This window comes from Stegastes partitus, unplaced genomic scaffold (assembly GCF_000690725.1).
Source record: "Stegastes partitus isolate 25-593 unplaced genomic scaffold, Stegastes_partitus-1.0.2 Scaffold501, whole genome shotgun sequence".
Classification (NCBI taxonomy): Eukaryota; Metazoa; Chordata; class Actinopteri; family Pomacentridae; genus Stegastes; species Stegastes partitus.
In genome coordinates this window covers 387,496-415,162 of record NW_007578232.1, presented here as the reverse complement: position 1 = coordinate 415,162, position 27,667 = coordinate 387,496, and the positions used below count along the sequence as shown (strand labels likewise).

The 27,667-nt window shown below is 43.1% G+C and overlaps 1 protein-coding gene across 1 annotated transcript; it reads right to left on the bottom strand.

The window, feature by feature from the left end:
• Nucleotides 1-7,405: 7,405 nt before the first annotated feature.
• hgfb (hepatocyte growth factor b) lies at nucleotides 7,406-27,006 on the bottom strand. Its single transcript, XM_008287448.1, has 18 exons — nucleotides 26,848-27,006; nucleotides 25,205-25,364; nucleotides 24,782-24,894; nucleotides 24,035-24,149; nucleotides 21,999-22,147; nucleotides 20,587-20,707; nucleotides 18,279-18,397; nucleotides 15,412-15,577; nucleotides 15,190-15,323; nucleotides 14,330-14,423; nucleotides 12,997-13,127; nucleotides 12,153-12,182; nucleotides 11,530-11,635; nucleotides 10,857-10,931; nucleotides 10,487-10,636; nucleotides 10,283-10,389; nucleotides 9,711-9,853; nucleotides 7,406-9,193 (listed from the first exon to the last, which is right to left on the bottom strand). The coding sequence occupies exons 1-18, from the start codon at nucleotides 26,894-26,896 to the stop codon at nucleotides 9,014-9,016; spliced, it is 2,142 nt and encodes a 713-aa protein (XP_008285670.1). The 5' UTR covers nucleotides 26,897-27,006; the 3' UTR covers nucleotides 7,406-9,013.
• Nucleotides 27,007-27,667: the final 661 nt, after the last annotated feature.

Here is a 27,667-nt window from a genome sequence, read left to right as displayed (position 1 = left end):
TAAAGAAATAAAAACCAATTGATGCTGATATTGAGGATTAAGTCAAATCAAAGAAAGCAGCTTCAAAATCCTCATCGTCACTGTGTCCGACTACGACTCCTCCAACTGCCAGAACATGATTTTGGTATTTTAAGAACAAATCTCCTGCTTTGCCAGCTTTGCCTTCACATGTTTTCACTGTTTGCATGTTCTGCTGACCTAAGCATTTAGCTCCAAGATAAAATTTTGCTAAACTGAATAGATTTTTTAATCTCTAAATGGGTTTTGCCTGTTTGTCAGCGTATTTAGTAAATCTGACCAACAATCTAACTGGTGTATTTTTGTGTATGTATATATTTTTTCAATGTAATATGAGAGGAGAGGAGAGCAGAAGAGTGGAGAGGAGACGAGGTCCGTGACGTCAAAGGGTAGCTGGTGGCATACATAGACTTATCCGCGGCCCGTATCCCATGGTTACCATATGCCGAACGCCACTGGGAACCTGGGCCGGAGAAAGCAGGGTGACGCACTAGACACACACACTCACCGCGGGACAGCTGGCGCCCAACGCAAATGCACACAAATGCAAACGCACCAGTGCAATTTCGCTGCACCTGAATACAGCTCTAATGTCTTGCTCGCGCAGGAGGTGGTGTTTCTAATTCCATCCTGGGTTAGAGAGAACACAGAAGGCTAATATCTGCAGGATCTCCAGCTGGGAGAGGTAATACACCTCTATCCCCATGAGATCATCCTGACGGAGGGAGATAGATAGAAAGAGGAGGGAGACAGACAGACAGAGAGAGAGATACGTATAGAAAGAGGCAGAGAGAGGGAGAGGCAGACAGACCGGGGCTATGGAGGGGTGGGGAACAGAGTGAGACAAAGGCAAGAGACAGACAGAAGAGAAAATAGGAAGAAGAGAAAGCCGCGCATTATCTCTGTGTAGAGCCCTGGGAGGAACAGCCTGTTTGTAGAGTGATACCTATCAGCTCCCTGGCTGTCTTGGGAGATGTTACTGCACTGTGGTGTACTTTACCCAGATAAAACATCCCTGTGTGTCTGATAGAAAGAGTCAGACAGATAGCGGCAAGGTGAAAAGGAAAGACACAGAAGGACTGTCAGACGGATTGACAGACTAAAGATCGGCGGAATAGCTGATCACTCCGTCTGAAAAGTCATGTTACGGCATAATGGATAAGACAACGCTGAATCTATAATTTGGCAAATCCCCGTGTCGGAAAAAGTCACACTTCATAACAGGCAGCGGAGGCTTTGGTAGCAGAAATCAAACTTTACTGATGTATCGTGTAGAACTTTAAAGTCTGAAAACAGTTCAATGTGTGCAAAGCAAACAAGAGGATCCCAATGTATGAGATTCAGGATTTAAGCGCAGCGATGTCCGTACACTATGTTGTGCGTGTTTATGTTTACTCGTGCATTTCCCAACCGCATAGAACTCTGAACCAGATTTCCACCAGCAGTCAAGCAGAATCCTCGCATCAACAAATCAAAAAAAAAAAGCATCAAGTTTCCATATGGAAAGTCATTTTTGATGTGAGACCTCTGGGCGAAAACTTGGAAGTTAGTTGTCACTTTGAGACTTAGTGATTTCCCAACTATGCTGTTTAATGTCCCCCAGCCTTTTCCCCCCTTCTGATGATTCACCCTGCTGCGCGTCTGCCTGCTTTCCTGCCTGCCTGCCTGCCTGTCTGTCTGTCTCTCAGTCTGTCATGCCGCCTCCTGTGGTCCTGGTTGAATAACTAATGATTAATATCAACACAGCCACTGCCACAGCAGCTGATTTAACACATCCATTGATCTAGACCTTGAGATGTCATGAGGAAGAAAAAAAAATAAAAAATGCAGAATGAACTGTGGGCAAGGTTTTGGGAGACTAAATTATCTGAGCTTGACAAGCAAAGTTCTGTGTGCACTGGCAAAAAAATACTGCCCAAGACAGAACTTAGGTCTGTTGAGAAAACTACAAAGTGTGGGATACCTTGTCTATCCCCACAGCTTCACACCCAGCATGAGTATAATGTCAATTTGTGGATTGATGAGCGGCTTTACTTGGGATTTAGCAGATTTTATCCCAGGTGTTTGCTCAGAGTTGCTGAGCACATATAAAGCGCTTACTCAATACGTCTCTGACAGTTTTTCCTCGATCCAGAAAAATGAGACTTTTTGATTACAAGTTTCTAAACATGGGGATAATGTCACGCTGAAGTTGCTCCACGCTGCTCCTGAAAGAACAGCCAGAGCTGAGAGGCGAGTCGTGGCAAAATTAATAACTGAATTTCCAGATGAATATTAAACAGGATCCTGGTTTTTGTCTGGCTGCATGGTTAGAAAAAAGAAAGAGGCCCCAGTGTTGCAAAACATTTGCACCCACACATATGATGAAAGCTTAATGTCTGTGACTCACATCTGATTGTTGTACATAAATTATTGCTCACCTTTCATCTCTGCGGATATAATTGAAGCTTTCTTGTCCTTTCCCTTTCTTCTCTCCGTCTGTCTTATCTCATCAAATATTTTATGGCACTAATGGATAAAGTAAGAAAAAAAAAATATATATATATATACTAGTCAAGAGTGACTTTCTTCAACTTGCATTCATGCGTATATCATTCAGTCACTCCAATCTGCCCTTTGGCAACAATTCCACTCATGAAAATGGGGGAAAAACTATATTACATATATCATTATTTATTATAATTTTTTTGGGGGATACTTGGGAACAGGGCTGCAAGGTGGTCGGTGGTTACCACTGTTGCCTCGCAGCAAGAAGGTCGCCAGTTCGTGTCCTGGTGAGGACACCCGGGATCTTTCTGCGTGGAGTTTGCATGTTCTCCCCGTGCAGCGTGGGTTCTCTCCGGGTTCTCCAGCTTCCTCCCACAAGGTCCAAACATGTTGAGATTAATTGGTGATTCTAAATTGTCCGTAGGTGTGAATGTGAGTGTGCTTGGTTGTCTTTCTCTAAGTGTAGCCCTGTGATAGACTGGTGTCCTGTCCAGGGTGTCCCCTGCCTTCACCCTAAGTCAGCTGGGATAGGCTCCAGCCTCCCTAGTGAGGATTAAGCGGTGTGTATAGATCATGGATGGATGGATACTTGGGAACAGCACAAAAAGAAAACTGTTACCTATTTACACATTCAGCAGAAGACATTTAGCAACCTGGCCATTCATAGGAAGTCATGTTTCCGCCCACCTGACTAATATTCTGCTTAATTGTGGCTTTGTTTTGGCTTCCACCCTTTCTATAGGAGAATATCAGGCTCCTAGATGATCTGTTTTCTCCATCTGATGCTATTTGCATCTACTGATTGGTGCAAGGTAGGTAAGGCAAACTGCGTTTTATTTTATTTCTTTATTTATTTGCAGAAAACACCTGAAAACAGAGGAGAGCAAACCGAAACAATAAAATTACAGGCTGACAATGATCTGGGGCTGCAAGGTGACTCGGTGGTTAGCACTGTTGCCTTACACCAAGAAGGTCGCCGGTTCACATCCTGGTGAGGACACCCGGGATCTTTCTGTGTGGAGTTTGCATGTTCTCCCCGTGCAGCATGGGTTCTTTCCGGGTTCTCTGGCTTCCTCCCACACAGTCCAAATCATGTTGAGGTTAATTGGTGATTCTAAATTGTCCGTGATTCTAAATTGTCCGTAGGTGTGAATGTGAGTGTGCTTGGTTGTCTGTCTCTAAGTGTAGCCCTGTGATAGACTGGTGACCTGTCCAGGGTGTTGCCTGCCTTCACCCTGAGTCAGATGGGATAGACTCCAGCGACCCTAGTGAGGATTAAGCGGTGTGTAGATGATGGATGGATGGGACAACTGCAGTGACAGTCGATGATTCTCCAGGTTCGTCACCACCAGCGTCCCCTCACAAATTGACATTCCAGCTGTTGTTAATGTAAAGCATTGCATGCAGCAACAAGCAAACTCTGCTCCCACCAGATTAACCAAACTGTGCTCACACAACTCAGAGGTGAATAAAACTAAACAAGTAAAACCATCAGCCCCTGTTGGTTGCAAAGGGGAAAATGAGAAAAACAGCTAAGAGCAGATCGTGTCACTACACTTGATTAATGATGGTTTTCTTCTAGAGATCGCCGTGCATCAGTGTCATCTCACGCACTACCAATTCTACAATAGCTGAGGTTTTTGAAGAATATTTCTTCACATCATTCTAATTAGAGATTCCAGCTTAGCTGATCTGATAACATTTGCATTTACATTCCAAAAGCGTTTAATCAGAATACAACTTTTTTGACATGTGTTAGGTGGTTTTGCGCCCCATGAAGCATCTAATCTGCCAGAAATAGAACAGAAGAAGAAGAAGATGATTACAACTTCGCTGTCTAAATTTAATTCATTCAATAGAACAACGTCGGATCCAACACCGTGTCCTGGGAACAATTTTTGCGTTTCTGCTTTCTGTTGCATTTCTTTCTAATTAAGCAGCAACCTCAGCAGCACATAATTCTCCGGCAATCTTTAAAAAGGAGGAAAGTGCGAGAGGACCTTTGCAGCTCATCAAGAATGGTAAACGTGGGGCCCCTTACTAGGAACCAGTAGATCAAAGTGTGAGGCGTGGACCGCTGGGAGAGTCGTTCTCACCGAGTTAACGATCAGGGATGGAACATGGAGGAGGGGGGGCAAACATGTGCAGGAAAAATATTTTATTCCAAGCAGAAAGAAATGTTTGGATTAAGCATTTATGTAGCTATTAGACACACTCCTACTGAGTGGATTATCAGAAGGTTCACACCAACACTTTCAATCCAATTCATTTCGATCAGGCTGGATGGGATCAGTCTGGTTACATAAGACGTGTGATGTTTTTGATAATTAGCGGAATATTTGTGTCCGTGTAGATGCAGCTAATGAGACGTGAGTCAGGTAATTAGTCAGTCAGTCAGTCTGTCTGTGGCAGTCCAGAAGTTTTCTGAGGAATTGTTGTTGACAGTTCATTTTTTCAAATCAAATCTGTTTGTTGTGTGTGTGTGTGTGCACATGAACGAAAACAAGTGAGATCAGTTTGTACGATAACATGAATATCCATCCATCCATCATCTATGCACCTCTTAATCCTCACTAGGGTCGTGGGGGGCTGGAGTCTATCCCAGCTGACTCAGGGTGAAGGCAGGAGACACCCTGGACAGGTCAGCAGTCTATCACAGGGCTACACTTAGAGACAGACAACCAAGCACACTCACATTCACACTTACGGACAATTTAGAATCACCAATTAACCTCAACATGTTTTTGGACTGTGGGAGGAAGCTGGAGAACCCAGAGAGAACCCACGCTGCACGGGGAGAACATGCAAACTCAGCGCAGAAAGATTCTGGTGTCCCCTACAATGAATATGAAATAGTGCAATAATAAGATCATTAAGACAAACCAAATGCAGTAGAATATATGTATGTCTTGAGTTATAAAAAGGTCAATATAGGGGGAATATTTGATTGACAAAGCAAGGCTATTTCAAAGTTTTAGAGATGCCACTACAAACGTACAATCTCACTCACCCAGTAGCCTCCATCATGGAGCAGTTAATGAGTCGCTCTGGACATCTAAGAGGCCTTGTGCCACTGGGTTTATTAACTTATTTCTTATCTAATTTCCTGATAAAACTAAGTTGGTAGTATTGGGAGTAATAGTCTATTTTAAAGTTGTAAGAAAATGACATTTACAAAAAAGGCTGCAATTTAATGTAAATATTAGAGTGAAATATATGAACTTTTAAGAGTGTATTTCTGCTCCCTTTGTTGTATTTGACTGCTCTTTTTTTTCCGTCTGAATGTACTTTGAAAAGTGAGACTCATCAGGTAAAGTGTGTGGGGATAGAAAGGTGTGTCTTGTTACAGGATGAAACGGTGATAGGGGGGAAGAACACTTTTAAAAGCTTTGCTATTATCCCGCACACTCTGTCTCAATAGTTCCTACACATATTGGGAAATATGAACACACACACACACACACACACACACACACACATATACACACATGCACAAGAGAGGCCTAAAACTGAAGAGTCCACGGAGAGAAGAGAAAGTGCCTAAAAAGAGGTTAAATGACATTACAAAGACAACCCAATTAGATTATGAAAGATATTCTTAACAAAGTCTGAAACTCAATGATCTGTAATGGGAGTCCTGTGGCTTATAAAAGCATTTCCCTGGAACCGTCTCTCTCTCTCTCTCTCTCTCTCTATCACTCTCATTTACCATCTTTCTCTCCCAACCACTTTCTCCTCTTCACTCACTCACTCACAAATGTTAACACACACTTGCAGCGGGATTGAGACGCAGATCTCTGCACGCAATCGTCAGCCAACTGTGGCGGCATGTGATGCTATCCTGCTACTGTGTTTGAATTTCAATGGCCAGCCAGCGAGTGAGAAACCAAAAGTATTTCAACACACTTTTAAAGGAACAACTGGGGATGCTACAGAGGAACATCTGTTAACTATCTCGCTTTATTTCTTCATTCGCCAGCGTTGCAAAACGATTCCGGGTGTCTCAGATTTTTAAATTACGGCTGCAGAGAATAAACCGTTGATTGAAAACTGGATGTTAATCATTTCTTGCGTCCTGCGTTCACGACACGAGCCGTGTTCGTGTTGCTCAGGGTGAACTTAGGTGGGAGGGGAGATGTCCTTGTGCCTTTTTTTACATCTCCATTTTTTCCCATCTACTCAGCTGACCTGCAGATGGAAGCAAACTTCTTACACGTCGTCTCTCTTTGATGCCTCCTCAGTACCTAGTATTACTAAGTGCTCCTTTCTTGTGTATGTGTGTGTGTGTGTGTGTGTGTGTATAGATTGTATATATTGTGTCAGCATCAGCGCATACAGCGTGTGCATTGCAACAGAAAATGTCGATCCCAGTGTATTTTCTGCTTGCTCTATAAGTTCCTTAATACAGCATCAATGGATTCAGCGTTTAATCTCCAGCTCTCGGTCCCTGCTCTCCTACACTCTTTCACCTTTACTGCTTCTCACCCCCCTCACACACACACACACACACACACACACACACACACACACGCTAACACATAGCTACACTCTTATACCCCTGCATTTCTATCTGCTACATTCTAAACACTGCATTTGTAGCAGCTGCTGTAGGTATCTAACTCTGTGGTCTTGTAAGTTGATGAGAATGTGAATATAGATGCAGGAATATGCAAGTGTGTGTGTGTGTGTGTGTGTGTGAGAGAGAGAGAGAGGAAGAGGGAGGGAGATTAGCAAGATTACCATCCTTATGGCCTCTGTGCTACTGTGGTGCCATCTTCTGGTGGTGGAGCACAACAACCTTGCAATAATTATACAGCAAACACTACAAACCGGCTGAGACGACACACATTTGCATTCAGAACACAAACACGGCATTCAAGGGAATGCGACATTTAAAACATAGATTTAAAAAAAAAAAAAGACATTTAATATGCTGACAGACATAATGAAGCATTTCAAATAATTGCTGAAACTGGGTTTAACATTTAGTATATTGGATAAGATTAACTTTATAGTGAATGTACATCATACAGAAAAAACAAAAACAAACCATAAGGCAGTACTGTACAACCTGTAGAATATAGCAGCTTGCAGCATCTTTCAGTGCGCACACGTCCACACACACACGCGCCATTTTGTCACTCTCGTATGTACATACATAATGCAGTTATAATAAAAAGCCATCTCAATCATTTACACGGGTAGAAGAGGTGTGTTAATATGTTTCAAGGGCCATTCAGTCATCACAGTGAAGCCCATTACAGACAATTCAGTTACAAAGACCATCCCATCCACGAAGTTTGAAGCAACAGACTTTGTGACACTAATATCCAGAGTGGAATGGAATTGGGGGTCTGCCAAGGTCTGAGTGTGGGGATAATTCATTCAGCACTGGCTCAAACATGCACAAGCTCACGTACACACACACACACACACACACACACACACACACACACTCCCTCTGCAGTTTTCTTTATGCATTCAGACGCCGCTGCAGAAAACCACACAGAAACAGACACATCTCATTTACACTTGGTATTAAGGAAATAGATTTTCTATAGAAAGAGCTTGTGTGTACACATGATTGTTATATTTTTTTTTGTTTTTGATGTCAAATCCTATAAAGGCTGGGTAACCATACATTCATTTTATCTACACAGAAAGCAGAGAGCATCCTCATATATACAGTCAGCGGTATTGTGGTAACATTACAATACTGAAAATGGAGTTGATTTAGGTGTTTCCGTACATCTGACTTGACTGAAAGCTGAAACACACCGATAGCACACTTTATATCATTTTCCTGCCAACATTCACGTTCTCTTGTCATAGGTCTATAAGACCTAAATTACATTTAGAGTGTCACAAATACACTCATTAAAATACTATGTACAGTAAGGACCACTTTATCTAAGCCCCTTGAGATGCTTGGAGCTTGGTAAGAGTGCCCTTAGCGTTGCCCTACCACTGGATAGTTTTCTAAGTGGCCCATTAATGTACTCTACATAGGGAGCTGCAGAGCCACTGCATTTGGTGTTCAAAACATTCAAGTAATGCCAGGAATCGAGAGTATTCACATACACACATACGACTCTGGTGGATTTGCCACCAAAAGGAAATCGTGAAATGGATGAAAACCAAATATTTGTTTGCCTGGTCTGCTCCCAACTGAATAAAAGCCATGCTTATTTATTTCACTAAAACTCCACTTGTATTAGGTCCCTTCTTTACTTGTTAGCTGCTCCAGCAATTCGTTTTCTTCTGTATGTCTTAAGATATGAACAATATCAACTTGTAGGCCTTATAATCGCCATCTTTGACTCTTAGAATCAGTACAGTATTTGTTAATGGTGTGTCTAAGTCTTACATCACAGTGCACATGCATCCGCAGATCACCTTCAATGTAAGTATGTAAAACACAGGAACCAGACGTCCTGCTGAAGTTCAGAAGCACAGGCTCTTTGATTTGATGTAGTCCCCTGATTGTGATTTACTCTCTGTTAAGTCTTTAAACAATCTCAGGGTTGGGGTAATATTTGAAGACTTTGTAGATCCACTGTGTGTAGAAGGGCACATTAATGAAGATGCCAGGCTGGTTGGCGCGAGCACAGCCTCTGCCAGGGACGCTCACTCCGACAATAACCCTGATCTCACCGTCCTGACACACGAGAGGGCCGCCGTAATCCCTCTGCAAAAGAATAGCAAATAGATAGCACATTTTCCCATGTCAGTGGGTGAGACACGACGATCATCCCTGTTTACATTTATGGCGGGGTTAAATGAAAGCGTAATGCTCTTTTAACGCTCTCGGCGACAGACAGTACCACCAGTATTTGTGAACATTGGCAGCTCTCCTCCAAAGCTTGAAACCACAAAACCAAGTCTTTGATAGCTGATGAAATGTAGCGCAACAGTCTCCAGCTGCTCTATTTACAACGGACTGAATACTAAGCCTCAGGATTCAAACAACATTTGTTTGAGATTTAGATCAAACTGGGCTTTGAAAGCAAGGCGCAAATATCCTCATAGAGTCACGCTGGGAACAATTACTTTATCCATAGGTCTAAAGGCCTGTTTTTGTTTACCAACAAGGACTGAGAACACCATATGAATTCTAGTGAGGGGGGTTTCCTTCTGAAACTGTTTTTTTGACCTTGTGTTTAAATGGTAAAAAGAACTAGGAAGAAGTGTTTACAACAGTTTACCTCACACACTCCCTCGTTCCTCTTTCCACCTGCGCAGATCTTGGTGTTGGTGATGTGGAGGTTTCCTCTGTGCATCTCTCTACACCGGTCGCTGTTCACAATGGGCAGATCCACTACCTTCAGAACATCATCATGGCCAGTACCTGAAAGAGGGATGAAGAGTGTTCTGTTGGAGCACAGCAATACAAATGCCAGTGTAGAACTGCATGCATAGGATCTTACAAAACAACATATATCGCTAGACAATGTGCAGCATACGTCTGTATATTTTCACAGCTGAATGGTTTACACAAAAATTATGGCCCATTTTATTAAAAATGTCGTCTGTTATTAAGCAGCACTGACCCAGGGTTAAAATATTACCGACATTATAGCCATTACTTAACCGAAGACGTAGCATAATATACTTTTGCACCTCCACCTTTTAACATTTAATAAAAAAAAGCAGAATAATCCAAGACCGCTGCAGCAAAAAACGCAATATAAATACAATATATTGCAAACCCAGGAGACCTCGGGAGCACGTATGTATACAACAGCTGTGGTGAATATCCAGTGAAGGATATTAGTACCTTTGGTCTCTCCCCATCCATACATTCTACATATTGTTCCCTCTGGGATGGAGCACCCAGCCACAGGCAGCTGAATTGTGTGGACATTGTCTGCAGGAAGTGCAGGCCTGGACGTATTTCAAGAAAAAGTACAAACATGATCAACGTCACACACACAGATATAAATATCGTTGCATCGTTGAGATGATTTTTCCAGGCACTCACTTAGAGAGCTTTAGGAGAGCTAAACTGGAGCCCTCAGGGCCACATATCACATGAGCGATGCTGACTTCCTGTCTCTTGGACCAGTCAGGATTGTCCTCTTGAATATCTGAGACTCCCAGCCACACCCGATACTCGCTGAGGTCCGGAACGCTGAGGAGGCACAAGGCAGAGTTAATGCTTGAAAAAATATTCCACTTTTATGACTCTCAACTGAGATTCTAGCTCAATCAGATCTGGACAGACAGTAGCGACTGCGGTTCGATACGAAGAAATACGCACGTACAGAATGAATAAATCTGACTTTGGACACTGCACTGATCCTTTAAGGTTTAAAAACAGAACTGACACTGAGAGAAAGCATGAGAGTTACCATGAGGAGAAGCACTGTCTGTCCGTGAGCACCCACTCCTCTCGTATTAGAGAACCGCCACACCAGTGCACCGATCTGGAAGGAAAAGAAAACACACAAATTACATATGAAGGACAAATCTTGAGCAGCTGCGAACTGTACAAGACTTAATGTAGTCGCCGTTAAAAACTATACACTGGAAAATGAGAGAAATCCATGCGGACCCTCAGGCATGCAAAGTTTGGGGAGAGGGACATATAGTAGCCAACTTTACAATACAATCATTGGAAATACATCACAGAATGTCCTTGATTACATCTCGCTTTACAAATGCAGTTGTGCAGGACTGATAGCAAAAGCATATGGCATTGTGTTGTAGTGCAGACAGTCTTTGCAGTTTAGAAATCTGACTGTTTCATTGCAGAAGAAGAAGTAAGTAAAAGCTTTATTGATTTCAGTTCAGTTTCCTTGAGAAGTTTTATGTCTACATGACGATACTGATTGATCACAAATGTAAAAACATACGCCCGTATTTGCAGAAGTGTGAATGGAAAGACCTCTGAAACAGCATTTGACCTCCTCCACGAAAAACAAACACATTTTTTTTTATGAATTCAAGGGTGGTCTGGGCAGGATGGCCTCCTGTTCTTCTTCAGCGGTGGGAGGAAAACGTGTAGAATATTAAATGCCGTACCCTCTCTGTATGCTGACCATCCAGCTGCCGTCTGATATTCCCACTCGACCTCCTCCCACAATCCTGGGACTCTTATGGATGAAACAGCTCACAGAGGACAGTCCACCTAAGCAAACACACACACAAATATTTTAATGCATCTCATGTCATAAAGTAAAACATTTAATTTAAGCCATAAATATGAATTCATAGACAGACGCACTGAGTAGTTAATGTTGACATATTGTTTACACAATCACAACACAAGAGGCACTTGAGCTGCCTAATGATCCGCCCTAATCATCATTTCACATCTAAAACATAACCTGTTATACTGATGAGGCCATTACTTGAGGTCATTACGGAATCCGTGGCGTAATTTGAGCGCTACATGAGGAGAGACTGGGGGGGGATCCATCCTCTGTTCTTATTATGTGCAGAAGAACTAGTCACACAGAGACATAACACGGGAACAGATGCCACCACGACGGCATAATGTCCTGCATCATGTCCCGTAATAGCTGGACATAAAAAGGACACTATCAAGTTGTGTAAAACAGAAAAAAAAAAAAAACACTCCTAGCCTCCGAGGCTATCAAGCACAGCGTCGCCACAAACACAGACGAGATGACAGAGACACTCACCCAGAGGAATGGTGTTCTGCGAAGCATCACCTGCAGAGAGAAGATCATGGAATATTAAACTGATACAAGGTGAGAGGCTCAGACAGGGATGTAGACGTGTACAGCCGTCAGGGCTCTTGTGTTTGTCTGTCACGTTGCAATCACTTCTTCTAAATCTGGGTGAGTTTTATTGAATGTAATAAGCCATTAGGGACCACACTGGTATGTCTGCAAGTTGTAGTGATTTAACAGTTTTGGATTTTCACCTGGAAAAAAGTCTTAAAGGATCGTAACTGGTTGACTTTTTTTTTTTTACACAAAGTGCCTTTCTCAATAGTTTCAGGCGACCTTCTGTAAATTTCCGTACACGATGAAAATCAATCATAATCGGCTTTTGTTGTGTCAACTAATGCGCTTGAACATCAAGTTTCCATTTTTTTTTTGGCATTTCATTACTCTTCTGTGTAAATGCGGTTTGCATGTTTACACTGCATTAGCGCACGGTTTTAATGGAGATTTGTCAAGAAAACAGATGGTAGATAACATACAGTACATCAAAATTGCAATCTTAAACACAGCAGCATTGTTTGAAAAATGGTTTGCTCAATAGCGTGGGCTATAATACTGAAAAATAACACTGACAGACCTACATAGTGGAAATATAGTGTGTGTGTAAATGAGGCAGACAACCAGACAGAGTGAAAACAAATCATCACTATCTCAGTCTTTGATCTAAAAGTATGATAAACCTTCATTTTCACACGGTCTCGCACATTTTTTTTTTTTCTGTAAGTGCGGTACTCTATGTGTGATTATGTAACTCTGTAAAAGCATTACATGTACACACACACACCGGTGCACTCACATGGCTTTACATTGCAGTAGTCCCAGAGTATTGCAGAATTGTTGGTGTGACACCAAGGACCGTGTTTGTCTTTATCAGGATTTCTGCAGTAGTTTCCTTCCAGGCTGGCCGTCTGCATGCCCCTCTCGCCACTGGACAAACACAGAAACACAAAAGATCCCTTAACTAATCTCTCATCAACACAGAGCGAGCCCCAAAGACAATGTTCAAAACAAAAGGATGGGTTTTTTTTTCTGTTACAAGCTGATAATTTGCCTCTTTTTGAGAGTATAAAGGATTTCTTGGTGATTTATATCTATTAGTGAAAGCTGAATGAATTTAGCTAGATACAATCTGGACAGTCAAACTACACAGCTGTGTAGGCTCTCTCCCTCCAGACGAGATAAGAACGTGGATCTGCAAAGGAATTACTCACTGAGACAGTATGCACCCACCTACATTCACATATCTAAAACATACTCATGCAGACGTATCCCACACATGAGTTATTCTCATAAGACCGAAAACCACACAAACAAAATTCTTTCTCACGCCGAATTCCACAGCTGACAATAGTGATGGAGAAGGGTACCAAATCACAGCCATCCACAGTTTCAAATCTGTTTTTATGTGTGTTATATTTCTAGCACAGCCAGTTCTCTCTGTGACTCCCTAACCCTGACTTTTGACCCATGGGCAGGAGCCAAGCAGCGGTGCTGAGTGGCTTTGAAGTGTTTCTACAAAGGAGGGGTTTGGGGTCGGAGGTCAGGAGTGAAGTGTATATCCCCCAGCCAAGTTATCACTGGGAGTCATTCCTGCTTAGTTAGGTCATCTTCAGGGAAACACTTTTCTAGCCATTAGGAGATGCTGGAGAGGCTAGTCATGGTACCTGCAGGAGCTGTTTTCACCTTTGAGAAGCAAGAGGCTTGACTTGATCCTGTAACAACAATAAGGCTTATCTAGAGGTCAATAGTAAGGTGCCTCCCTGCATTACCACTATGTCTCAGGTTTGCACACATGGTTCTCAGAAACACATGAGGCTGTCCTGCACAAGCTCGTACCTCAGAGAGCTCATTTCCCAGGCGTTCTTTTCCCTTTTGAAACCCATAAAATTTGCATGTCTTCGGCTCATTATCGGCGGTTTGCTTCGATTCCACCGTGCTCCTAAAAAAAAGCCCTCTACACTTCGGTATGCCCCGGTGGTTAACACCGTCTAGAACTCTGTGACATCTCGATCTCTATTTTAGGCGCTCGTCTGCAGTTTATTAATGGTGCAGGGGTCTGTTTTTGAAATCATGGCGGAGTTTGGGAAAGTTATTAGGTTGGGAAGCAGCGGGGGATCCAGTGGGCTGACCTGTTGCTGTGGTCTCTCCAGGGAGCGCAGGGCAGGTTTGATCTAGTCCTTGACTGCTGTCCTTGGTAATTCTCGCCAAAGCTTTCATAGCAGTCTGGATTTGGACACAAAAGGGGGGAAATAACATGAGACAGGTATTGTAGACACATACCCTACATGTGAACAAACAAGAGATTTGAACAAAAACATGCAAACCGGTCCGTACAATTTATAGTGTAGGATTGTGCATACTTGGAACACTTGGAACAAAAACAACCCTTACTTTAGCTTTTATGGTTGTCACACTGGGTTTTGAATATGCAAAGCAAAGAGTATGATGCCTTAGAAAAACAAAGGTCATACATAAGTTTTCAAAGCTGTCTGTCACCCTCCATTTCATTGCTGTATGGGAATGCATGCAGCCCTCAAGGGTGAACCACGACACCACCGCAGAGTGGGTTTATAATCCCAATGCAGGGCCACACAATCGAAATATCCCTAAGATCCCTGGAGAAATCTGAATTTGTGTACTCAGCCATAGATCTACATCTTTTGCTTTCAAATCTCTTGCTACCCCAGAAAGAATCCCAACCAACACTAATCCTTTTCCACTTTGCCTTTCGCTGTCCGGTGAGACCTGACCATCCTGAGCTGGCTGTCAGACTTTATTTATGTGAGGTGCGGTGGTCAGTCCTTCCCACAGACCTAAAGGGCTACAGTTTTCCGTGGGGATGGAGAAAACGTGGTTACAAACCAATATGTGTGGTTACAGGGTCTCGTATGAGCTCCACAGAAATACCACATATTTCTCTGCTTGGGATGCAGAGAACATCAGCCCTTTTTTCCTTGCTGCTTTCAAATAAAGCTGTTGAGTCTCTCACCGCTGACAGCCTTGTTTTGGGTGCCGCACTGAGGGATATTGGTGCAGAAAATTGTACGGACTCTTGGGTCTGTAGTAAAACACCAGGGGAATTCTTGGCCATCTGGATTCCGACAATAGTTCTCTCTCAGGTCCCTGGAAAACACAAGAGAAAGACATCCTGTAATCTGCTCAGATCTCGGAGCACGCTGGTGGGTGAGTGAGTGGATGGTTTCTGACTCACTTGCAGGGGTAGGCTTGAGGTGTGAATGTGTGGTTATGGGGATACTGAGAGTCCCAGCGTTGGCAGGTGAGTCCAGTGGGCGTCACGTCGACTGTCCCCCTATAGCCCTCTCCTCTGCCCTGGTAGCACTCGGTTGTTTCCACCACGTTGCTTTTCGGAGGGGTTTCTGTAAGAGACCAGAAAATTGCACAAGTCAAGGTCATTTAAAGAGCATTTAGTTTTAACTTTTAGGAAACACCACAATTAAGATTCTCAGGTTAAGAAATAAAGCATCGTAGGTTATAGTTGAAACATCCCCTCAAAACTCCAGCGTTTCTATTCTCCAGCCATGCTCCCCTTTCCTAAAACACATCCTCTCAATGGGCTTTGAAGCACATGAGCAGAACTGTAACACTGACTAAAATTAGACCGAGGCATATACTATAAATGGAAAGAGACACAAAAGACAACTGATGCTGAATACGTCTTCGATAAAAAGTCACAGTCCTGCAAGATTATTGAAACCTACGAATAATTAAACTCCCCATACTTTATGATGTATTTCCTTCAACATGCACAAAACTGAATGTCGATGACAACTGTTGTCATGTTGCCAGAGACAATCAAACCACGTATTTTCACTTACAACTGCACCAAAATAGAAAAGGAAGATAGGGAAATAGTTTGGGTGGCTAATTTATGCTGTGATTTGCCTGGAGAGGGCAAATGACTGATAAAAGTCTAATTTAGTTCAAATGGTGGATGGAGAAAACAACCACTGTGGGTTGCAGTGAGTTGAACTTTGTGAGTGTGTTATGTGCTGTGGCACTGATCTGTAAACTAGACGAGCTAGAATACAGGTTATAAAATGGCACTTTCCATTTGCCTGCCATTTGTAAATCATTTTCCATAGGTGTTTTGCCAACAGGGGTTCCAGTAACTGTCGCATTTGCTTCTCCATAGCAGGGACCGGAAAGATTACGCAAATTAGCCTGCTGACATATCAAAGTGTGACAGGCTCAGATTTGCTCTGAATGCCATCTTCTGCACAAACGGGCTGCTGACCTGAATCTCCTGATTATTGTTTGGCTGCAAATAACAAGCATAACAATGTTGGGCTTTTTGAAATGTCAGGTGTACAACAATCCTGTGGAATATGCTTGCGTTGTTGATAGCCCTGTATAGAGCCGCGAGTCTCCTCCTGAATGCTCCTGAATCTTCAGAAACTGCAGCCCGGCTCCTAAACAGGCACATTTTTTGGGGGGGGAGTTAAAGCATTCTCCAGAACTTCATTATTCCTCAAATCGCACAATGCAGGATTTTATCTCCCAGCTGTCGACACCAAATGGTTCAGACTGTAGCAGATAATTTGCTCTGACGGCAGCCAAATCAGTTGGCCCATAAATTCCGCTGTGTCCTCACCCGCAGGTCGTGTGTTAACATGAGAGTTGGATATAATCCCTTTAATCTGGATATATTCAATTTGTTGCAGTGCGCATAGAAACAATGATTCATATGAATGATAATCATATTGATGTGCCGGTAAATGATTGATAGTCATCTGTTATCGTGATGTAGCACTGAGGAAATAGTCAATGCGACAGCGCCTCTGACATGATGAATGGCTAAACAGCGTCCGTCTTGGCTACCTACTTACAACAGAATAGCTCCCTCTGCGGGTTTAGAGGACGTACAGTATAACTAGGCTGATTGCAAAAGCGGGGGAAAAAAACAAGGCAGGAAATCTTATCTGCTCTACTTTCCTTTATAGAAAGGCGGCTCATTATGGACGAGGAACACAAGTTCATTAGCCTGAACATTGCACACGATTGTATCCCAAAAAATGTGTTACGCTGCAGATCTTCAAGTCTCTAAAACAGGCATTTTCTACTCATACAATATGTCTAAAAATAGATATGGACTCATTTGACAGTAAACAAAGATGAGGCCTTGTCAAAAGAACACTTTATCTCTGTGTGTCTCTTGCTCTGTCCTCTCTGCCTTGTTTTGATTAAGACTAACTGGGTCGTAAACTTGGTCTGCTCCCAAAAAAACTCCCATATCAGGGAGGAAGCGAGGGAAGGATGGAGTGCACGGGGTGGGAGACAATTTTGAGAGGGGGGGAGGGAGAAAACAGGGGGGAACAGTGAATCACGGAGTCCGCATGGAGGAGTGCCATCTAGTAAACATGGTGCCAGGACTGCTGATGATTCTAGCAGGAAACCAGGCCAGTCACAGACTCAAGAGAAAGAAGCTGAGCCCAACAATAACACGCTCGCTGTTTTATGTTCTCCAGGACCTCAGCGGCCGTCTCAGTGACTCACCGCTGATTGCAGGGTCAGCTACAAGCGCGCATACATCTGCCGGTTTACGGCAAGTGCGACGGCACGCAAAGCACAAAGCTCAGACGGGGCAAACGCACCGAGTTCTTAAGCGTCGGTCACGCCGCTTACACTAAACGTAATGAAAGCGATCTGCTTGTAGTGTGTATGACCCCGGTGTTGTGTCTGTATGTGTTGCCGGAGGTTAATGCGGAGCAGTAACTGAAGCCCTGTGCAGTTTGACTACAACACATAGGAGCTGGCATAGAACAATAAACAGCAGGCCAGTGGCGCAGGGGGAAAAATAAACATTCTGGCTATTAGAGAAGACATAACAGAGAGCCAAACCCAAAAGGGGAACTCTGCATGTGTGTGTTTGGTAGCGTCAGCCAATAAGACGGAGAGGAGTGGTGAAATGAAAGGTGCAGGAAGTTGTAAATTCTGGTGCAGTCAGTCAAACTTCATGGGCCTTCACTGGACACAAACACGCCGAACTCACAGAATGTACTCCAACTTAACATGCTAATGCGTTCAACCGCACACAAACATTCATGCGCACATGCTTACCGCAGACTTTGATGTCGCAGTACTCCCAGGGCGTGCTTGGGTCTGTGGTAAAGCACCAGGGTCTGTGGCGTCCATCTGGGTTCCTACAGTAGTTATCATCCAGGCCCTTGTCGGGGTACCTAATACAAACCATGCAGAACAGTTGACTTGGTGTGCAGACAAAAAGAGCGAAAAAGCACAGCACAAAGCAACTATCCCACCGCTGCAATACCCAAAGCACAGCTCCCTGACTTGAAGCTAAGTAACTGTAGCACAAAACATTAACTGTCACATAACTCTTAAAGCCCAGATGCGCTTGAAGAGAGAATCATGTTTCCTCCTGAATCCCACGCAGAATAAAACAGTGGAGAGACAATTCACCGTTGCATGCAACTGACACATTAATAACTGGAATGGTGCAAGAACTCCATCTGCGAATCTGTTCAGAGGAAGATAATAAGTTGCACCACTACAGGTGTTCTACAGTAAGTCATCCCAAAGTCCCACATCCCTCCAGGCCTCTGCAGCCTCCAGGCATGCAGTGTATCAGGCTGTGGGATCCTCTCATTACATTAGCGCTGTGAGCAGTCTGGGGCGTTTACACAAACACAGGGATGATTAAGGACGTGGTAACGAGTCTGCGCTTAATCCAGACCACCTGCCATCCAACTCGCTGGAACAGTCTTGACACAGATGCTCGCGGCTGACGTACACACACACATAAACAATCAAAGATCAAGTAAGGAATACTAATGAAGATTGAAATATATGGCCTCCCTTGGACATATTTAGGTATAAATTATCTAAAGTTTGGACACCAGTCTGCTTCATAAGCTGTGCTCAGGGAGGCGTGGAGGAATCTAAACGACACATTGCACATCCTGAATCCAAAGTCTGAAGGGTCGCCTTCGAGCAGGATGCCCAGACTGAACACATACTGTCTGCAAATCAAGATTTTAAGTAGCATAAAGTAAAGGAAGCATATTGTTTCTGTGGAATTAGGCACTTCTTTTTTTTAATGTGTGGCTGTACAATACAATGTTGTTGACAGGTGCAGTGTAATGCAGTGAATTCAAACCCAAGACAAGTCTCCCTGTAGGATAATAAAGTCTACCTATATTCTACAGACAGCACAGTTTTCTCAACCATTAAAAGACTTAAGTGCAGCATATAAATGTTTTTTGCAGAGCGCCTTAAATTAGAAAGTGTGAAAAGGCATTTAGTTGACGTGCCAGAGGGAATATGAGATTTTTACGTGCTGACAAAATAAAATAAAAAAACACAAAAATCATGGACAAGGAATGGAAAGGTAAGCTGGCAGCAGGAATGACATGCCAATCAACAATTACTGCTCCGACGAATGTGTGTGTGTGTGACAGATGCTCATTGCCAAACTAATCAAACGGCTGATTGGATATTTCTCTGTTCCGTCAACTCGGATGGTTGTTACAGCCGCTGATGCACGTCAACAAATCATTCATAAGGTACGCCTCAATAAAGAATAAATTAAATATGAACTTTTTTTTTGCTTGTGAGTAATACTTGTGGATGTTAATAACAGCAACAGCAGAGAGCGAGGTGATATAACTCAAGTGGTCTATTTTAAAACTAAAGAAACTAACCAATACCAGAGATGTCCTGAATGACTTTACACAATGAAGGTGTTTAATTCTACAAAGACACACTATGACCGCTCTAATGTTCTAAAACGGCTTTTAAAGTTAGACTGTGTTGACCCATAACTTCTTTTTTTGGTGAAAAACACTTGTCTAAAACGTGGTTTCGAGTGTATTTTGCAATCATAGCGACAGTAACTCACAATTAATGTTACGTAACAGGTTAAGTACAATAAGTGTTGCCAGCTTTTTTTTTTTTTTACGCAAATGTGGTAAGAATAATGGCAAGAAGAATGCTAAAAAATAACCAAAAAATTTCCTTCCAATTACCATCAATTCTCTGACAAACACTTAAGCCCTCGGAGAGCCTGGAGAAACCCTGGAGAGCTCAAAAGAATTTGGAACAATTAAGTCAGAAGAAGACATTTCTCAGCATACCACTGTTAAAAACACATAATTACACACTGGATTCCAACAGTATTCCTTTGGGGGAAAGTTTTCACTGGCTCGCTTCAAATCACTTAATCTCCCAAGTAAGTGCGCCACGACCACATGAAACAATTGGATGGATGTAGTATGTAGCATGAAGCATTCTCGTGCTTTTGTGTGTGTGTGTGTGTGTGTGTGTGTGGGCTTAAGTGTGATTGAGAAGGAACAGTTTGGTGTGGGTGCAGATGCATGTCTGAGAGAGTGTGAACGGGTGTGTCCATCACCTCCTGGGGTGGTACAGGTGTTTATGTGGTTCGTCCAGGTCCCACCGCTGGCATTCCTTCCCACTTTCTGTGTGGTCCATAGGTCCTCTGTAATCTTCCCCGTTACAGTTCATGCACTCAACTGTACAACAAGGAAACACAAATGCGCAGAGAGGTTTAGAGAAACGTAGAATCAAACTATCAAAAATACACCATTTATAGATGAAAAATGACACTTGTGAACTTGCTTATAGCAGTCTAGCCATGGGTGGACACACAAAAAAAACAACTAAGTACATTTTAGCTTCTGATTTTCTTCTTCAAAACAGCTACACAGCATTTTGCAATAAACTCTGGAGCTCCATTATAGAGATTATACACACCTAATGTATGGAAGCACATATTATATGTCAGACTAATGAAGGCAAAAGGTTTCTTTGATGAAACGAAGTCAGTATTTGTTCTATGGTGAGTATTATACACTGTCTAGTGTAAACAACGGAGAGGATGCAGATTAGAATCAGATGTTTAGTCCACTCCTGTAATGACAGAGCACATTGGATACCGCAGGCTGCTTGTGCGCTTGTACACGCCGTGCTTGTGTGTCTGTGTGTATGTTTCCTATTAGGACCACTTAATATCTGGAGAAACCCTCGCAGTCATTTTCTCCTGAAAGAGCGCAGGCTTTCTATCAAAATAAAAAGTCATTATCTCTGTGGTGCAACTTGTGATAACCCAGTGGGACACCATATGTTGGAGAGTTGGAAGAGCGAAAAAGGGATTCCCGTTCTGTCTTATCGAAACCACAACCTGGTTGCTCATTAAAGTGATCCAGTGTCATGCATGCGGAGGAAACAAGCCCTCTGACAGCATGAATCCCCAGCGATTAGATAACAGAGGTCATTATCATCTCCTCCTTCAGTGAGAGGTCAGAGCCTGACAGGAACATGGTAGGGCATAACATAGACGCACTGAGAAAGTGGTTTTCTTTCATCACTACCACATGTATGCCACGGGGACGGATAAAATGGCAAACAATCTACGTAGAGGAGTCGACAGAGGGATTAATATCCTCTAACATTCCGACACTCACTTCTTTGGGTTCAAACCATTTACAAAACCTGAGCCTGACGGAATGAGAGAGGACAGCGTAAACTGAACCACACACCTGGAAACAGCTGGAGCTGGCCTCTGCAAATCAGGAAAACCTGTGCACCCATACACATGTGCATTCACAGATGTATAGCAGGGGCGAGCGTTGCTGTAGCCTAAGCATGTGAAATTTCAACTCATTTCAGACTATCAAACCTCAATTTACAACGTGGAACGGCTATTATTGTAAGATGACTGTTTGCTCAGATGCAGGCCGGCTTATTGTGTGTGTGTGTGTGTGTGTGTGTGTGTGTGTGTGTGTGTGTGTGTGTGTGGCCTACCCTGTGAACACTGTGGTATGCCACACTCCTGGTGTCTCAGGTGGGGCCGTGGGTCAGTGGTGAAGCACCACGGGCCAACGGTGGAGTTGTCTGGGTTGCGACAGTAGTTCTCTCTGAGGTCCTTCTTCCTGAACCTCTTAGATACGAATCTGTCAGAAGCAGAGCTGCAGTTACACAAACAAACACATGTACCGAGACCAGCTGCCAAGTGTTTCAGCTCGCATGCAGAGCAACCTTTTTTTGAAAAACACCCAAGGCCGCAGTTTGTGTCTGTTGTGTTTTTTTTTTTTTTTCAATCTCTCAATCTGTTTTTTTTTTAATACATGAGAGAGCTGCTACTTGACTGAAACCTACCATTAAAACACGACAAACACGAAAAATTAACGAGCGTGTTGGCGATGACAAAGGATTGAATCACCAGCGGCATGATATCGTTAATTAGAGAAACCACATTCGTATGTAAAAGCAATGTCACTTTTCCGTGAGGCTGGTTGTGACGGTCGTGTAAACACACTGACAAATGAGTCATATCTTTTACATCAGGCGAGCACATGGCTGTGGTCACCAGCTGCGATGATGGACGCAGTGAGTGTAGTCTTTGACTCTTGCAGTGTTTTTCCACACGATGATGAAAAGATAAAGTTATGAAGTAGCCTTTCAGTGGAGTGGGTAATGACAGGCACAGAAATGAGAAGGCCTTCGCCGGGCAATCGAAAATGAAGGCAAATCTTTCACTGATAAAAATGCCATTTGTTCTTGTGTGTGCGTGTCAGAGTTTCCCATGCCTGTAAGCTGACTGATAAAACATACAAAGTGCCTGGGTTTAATTGCCTGATTTACAGAGACATTAATAGCAGTCTGATAAAGCAGGTTCACTGGAGGTACAAACGTGCACTGGCGGCTTTGAATCGTCTGCTGCTGCTGCAACAACTCACTACAAAGCCTTTCACAGGGATTTAATACCTCTAAGGAGTGGGGAGTGGACTTTTTTTTCTCCCCCTGTTTCCCTTCTTGTGAAGGCAAATATTATTCATGTTATTTGTGAATATTAAAGCTATTTATCGTGAGCTTTTTTCTTAGATAAGAATAAAATGTGTTATTTTATTCACGTAAAAAATAATGAAAGATGACGATGAAAGGAACAAACTTGGTGAATAAAAGGGAAAGAAGGGGGCATGAGGTTCAAAGATAAGGTTGGTGTTGGGTTCTGTACAATGATCTGTAATGGTTGATATCTGATCCAAAATAAACTTTGCCTTGTTTTACTTATATGTTCTCCCCAGCGCCATTTTTCTAACACTGTCCTCCCTTAAACACAAACTACTGCACTACAAGCATGGCCACCAGAGTTTTTGTTCTTTTATCTTAAAGATGATGAGACATGATAACATAAGCTGTTTTCAAAAGAAAGCCTTTGGATACCTTTAAACGGACGGCCTGCTTTATGTTTCCTTACAACTAATGGAGTCATTTGTGTTGTGTTTCAGAAACCATAATAGTAATTCTTCACTTGTAAAGAAAGGATTAATGCAGTTATCTTGCTGCGTACCCGGCAATTACCAGAGATCAGTGCTAATTGCACTTTCACGATCCTTTAGTGGCATCTTTTGTTTTTAAACTTTATCCCGTTGGGAGCTTATCAAAAGTATGTCAGCATATTGAAAAATGAGCTTTATCTGGGAAGTTAGCGAGGGGATGTACCTAAAGCTTAACCAAAGCCTGCGTATTAGATATGATCCTAATCCCAGTAAAACACACACGCACACGTTTGAACACACACACACATACCTAGATAAACAGTAGGGCCACAGCAGGAAATGATCTGTGACTCTGTAAAGCGTTACAATGAGGTCAGTTCTGATGAATGACTGCTCCCAGGAGCCTAATCAACCCCTAATATATCATACTCATACACACACATATACAGAATAGCCTCTAGCTATGAACTAATTGCGTTACCAACAGGCCAACACTAACACCAAGAAGCACCTTAAAACACTATAGTGCTTGACACTGTGGGGAAATCAGATTCTTACTTGTGTTCGTGGGGAATCGGAGAAGCCCAGGCCTGGCATAGGATCCCGCTCACTGTCACCGACCGCCGCCCCCTGTAACTCTGCCCGGTTCCCACAATGCACTCTCTGACGTAGTCTGGAAGAAAGAGAGGATGATGGAGAGGGGGGGCAGCGAGGTCAAGAGTGATAGTAAAAGTGAATATGTAAGTACGACGGGTCAACAACTCGATCGCAGTGTTTTTGTACGCAGAGCCAGCGCAGATGATGAAGAAAACAGACAGAAGATGTTCGGTTATGATGCAGAGCTTAACAAGGACGTGACAATGCCAAAAGTCAAATCTGTTTTCCTAATCTTCTCCAGAAATGTCCATGAAATACGTTAGACAGGCTGCACGTTCACGGTTGTGGTCAGTCAGAGTGAGACGGGGGTGGGAATTTCCATTGTTTACACAAACACCGCGTAATGACAGAAAATGAGCCATAATGTGCTATAACACAATAAACACGACAATGGTCCTTGCCCTTCCTCGTCTCCCCCTTGAGGGCTGCTATTATTGCAAAAGTAAAATCGCCATAAAATAAAATAAAAAAGGTATTTATGAAGCAATCAAGTCCTCCTACAAACTCTGGTGTAACAAAACCTCCACTGAACCTATTGGAAACAGGACTGCATAAAAGAGATTTTTCAGATGGAAAGACACGATGACAGGAGGAGACACTGGTTAAATATCAGCTGGCACAGAGACAAGGTGGAACAGCAGAGGGCACCTTTCTTTTGATAGAGTTGGTAGTTGATGTTCTGGTGGCTCTGAGTTCCTGGTGAGTTCCTGTCGAATGACAGCCACTGGCATTTCCTGTTTTTATGATCATAGAGGAACGCTCTAGAGAATAAGGAGGAAAGGAGAGGAGGCTGTGAGAACATGACAAAAGTGAACATCATAATGGTCAGTTTTCTCTGACTTCTTGAGGCAAAAGACAACCCGGGGCCACGAACAGTTATGCAAAGAAGGAGGCCTGTTAAACCAGACGGACAACAGCGCATTAGGCCTGTGAAAAGTATAATTACGAGAGGTGTGGAGCGACCACAAACTTCACACTCTGTAAATTAACAGCCATTCTGGGAGAGTTGCTTTCCCCCTGTTGGTAAACAAACCCTGGAGCTGAGAAGTAACACCATTGGAGCAGACAAACCTGCAGGCGAAGGGGAGCCTTCTGTTGCGACTGCAGCCTCTGGCACACCTGGGCAAGCTCAGCTTCCTGCTCTTGGTCAGATGGGAGGAATCCGGAGACGTGACAACCAGTTGGATGCCGTCGGTTTTCTGGTAGTCCTGGAGTGCATTTCTCTTGCCCTCTGATGCACAGTTACACAACATGGTCATGAATATTCAGCAGCATTCATTTGACATTAAAATGTTTGACATTCATCTATACTTGCTGTAAGCGAGACACATTATAGGCAAACTTGAGATTGACAGTTTTGTGCCAGTCTAAAAACTTTTCTAGTCAGGATCTACAGCTCTAATGATGATCTGTAAGAGACTTTTCATTGTACTTTATTATGAGGATCATTGATTGTGATTATACACACACACACATCAGCCAACCCTTCTCTGTGGTCTGACAATGTGGATCATCTGCTAATGAGGAAAGCGAGAACAAACATTGGACACCAGCATTACAATGTGTGAATTAGTCCGCTTTAACTGTGCATCCTATTAAGTCTACAGGACCTAATAGGATGCACAGTCATTTATCACTGGGCCCAAATGAAACCCAGGCTGACACACACACACACACACACACACACACAGTGGGGGGGAGTCGGTGCTGTACCTCAGTGGTTGGCAGGTTTCTCTGCATCCCTGCATAACCAGAGAGCCACTAGACATTTACATTTAGAGAGAAAAGTCATTTCACCCTCTGTTTTTTCTCTCTCCCTCTCCTCCTACCTATTCCAACTAACTGGCTGCCTATATGCACTTCAGTCGATTTAAGTGCTTTTATAAAAAACAAAAAAACAAAAAAAAAGAAGTGTTTTTGTTGGAAAAGTGCCTGACAAACTGCACAATTCAGCGCAAAACAATAGAAGAACATCAGAGGTGGTTTCAGATTGCATGTTTGGATAGTTTTCGACGCAGTGAGGACCACAGAGGACACAGATCCTCCGCGGTTTGTCTCAACTTGAGTTCACCGACTCGGCAGTTTCTCAGCCTGAGTGCCAATTTGGAGCAACGAACCGCGAAAGTCACACTATGTTAGAGCAACAAGGGGACGGTTAATTTGATTTTAATAGGACATTCTGGTGGAACAGTGCCTATTGGTAGCCTATCCGTGTAATTTATTTATCTCGTTATCCGGCCAGGTAGCGCGTAAAATATGCGGCGTTGGTGCGCTTTGGCAAAGAAATGACACAACAGGAGGAGTTGGAGATGGAAAAAAAACCCACTGCTGCTGTGATGGTTTCTCATCGATGCCCTTAAAGTGATGATTTCATAGAGGAGTGGATAAGAAATAGCCTCAAGGTTTGTGTTGTGACACTAAAAGCACTTAAACTGCGTTATACTGTTAGAAATAAGAGAGAAATTGCTGTGATCGTTTTCTAACGCGGTGCAAATATCACAACACCGTGCAACCGTGGCTACTAACTGCAGAGGAATTTGATCCTAATTTCACGTTCAACAGCAATAAATGAAGATAAATAAAGCTGAACTCGTGTCTGACAGCGTGTCTCTGCGTGGAGCGCAAAAACCAACGCACGAGCTCCACAGACCTTCTGAGCAGCGATCCGAGCAGTTGTAAACAGTTTTATCGCCTTAAAAAAGACAAAAACTTACCAGAGAAAGAGACGACGAAGAGTCCGAACACGAGCTTGTAAATCCACATCGTTACGCACCAACAGTTTCGAATTGGATAAACGCGTGTTTTTGTTTTTTTGTATTTGGCTGCGCCGTAGGACTGCGACCAGGAGATGTTGCTTACACCACTGCACAGATGATGCGTCTCCTCTCTAAGTACTTCCTCGCCTCCCTCCCTCCCTCCTCCTCCCTCCCGCGCGCGCGTGTGTGTAGTATATCTCTCTTCTTTCCTCCCCTCTCCTTTTCTGGCTGGTCTGTTCTCTCTCTATCCATATTCCAATTTCCAATTAAGCTCTGTTTACTGGCCCGAGTGTGGCGCACAGATAATACCGAGGAAGTGAATGCCAAAATCAGTTTCTAGATGCTCCTCAGCATGTGGTCTTTATCTACGTGTGTTTGTGTGCCATCTGTAAAGGTTACATGTATTTACATGTATTAATCAAGAGCAAGTGGATGAGGCATTTAGTGTGCTTCTTGTTTTTTCTCATTCTTTCTTTGTCTTGTGTAACTTTCCAACTCTTATGTATCCTCAAACAACATACTGAAGTAATATGGAACCAGCTATAGTGTCAGATTGATGTATAATGGGGAATGAAAAGCATCCACATACTTGGATCTGCAAACTTTTGGAGACCTTCATCAACAGGACACCTTTTCTAATCAATTCAGAAGACTTCAGATTCTGAAACAATACAATCAGGTTACCATAGATACAAGTCTAGACATGTTGTAGTGATGCTGTGAAACAAAACAGCCCCTTGAGGACGGTTATTGTTTTAAAAAACTGCATATATTAATC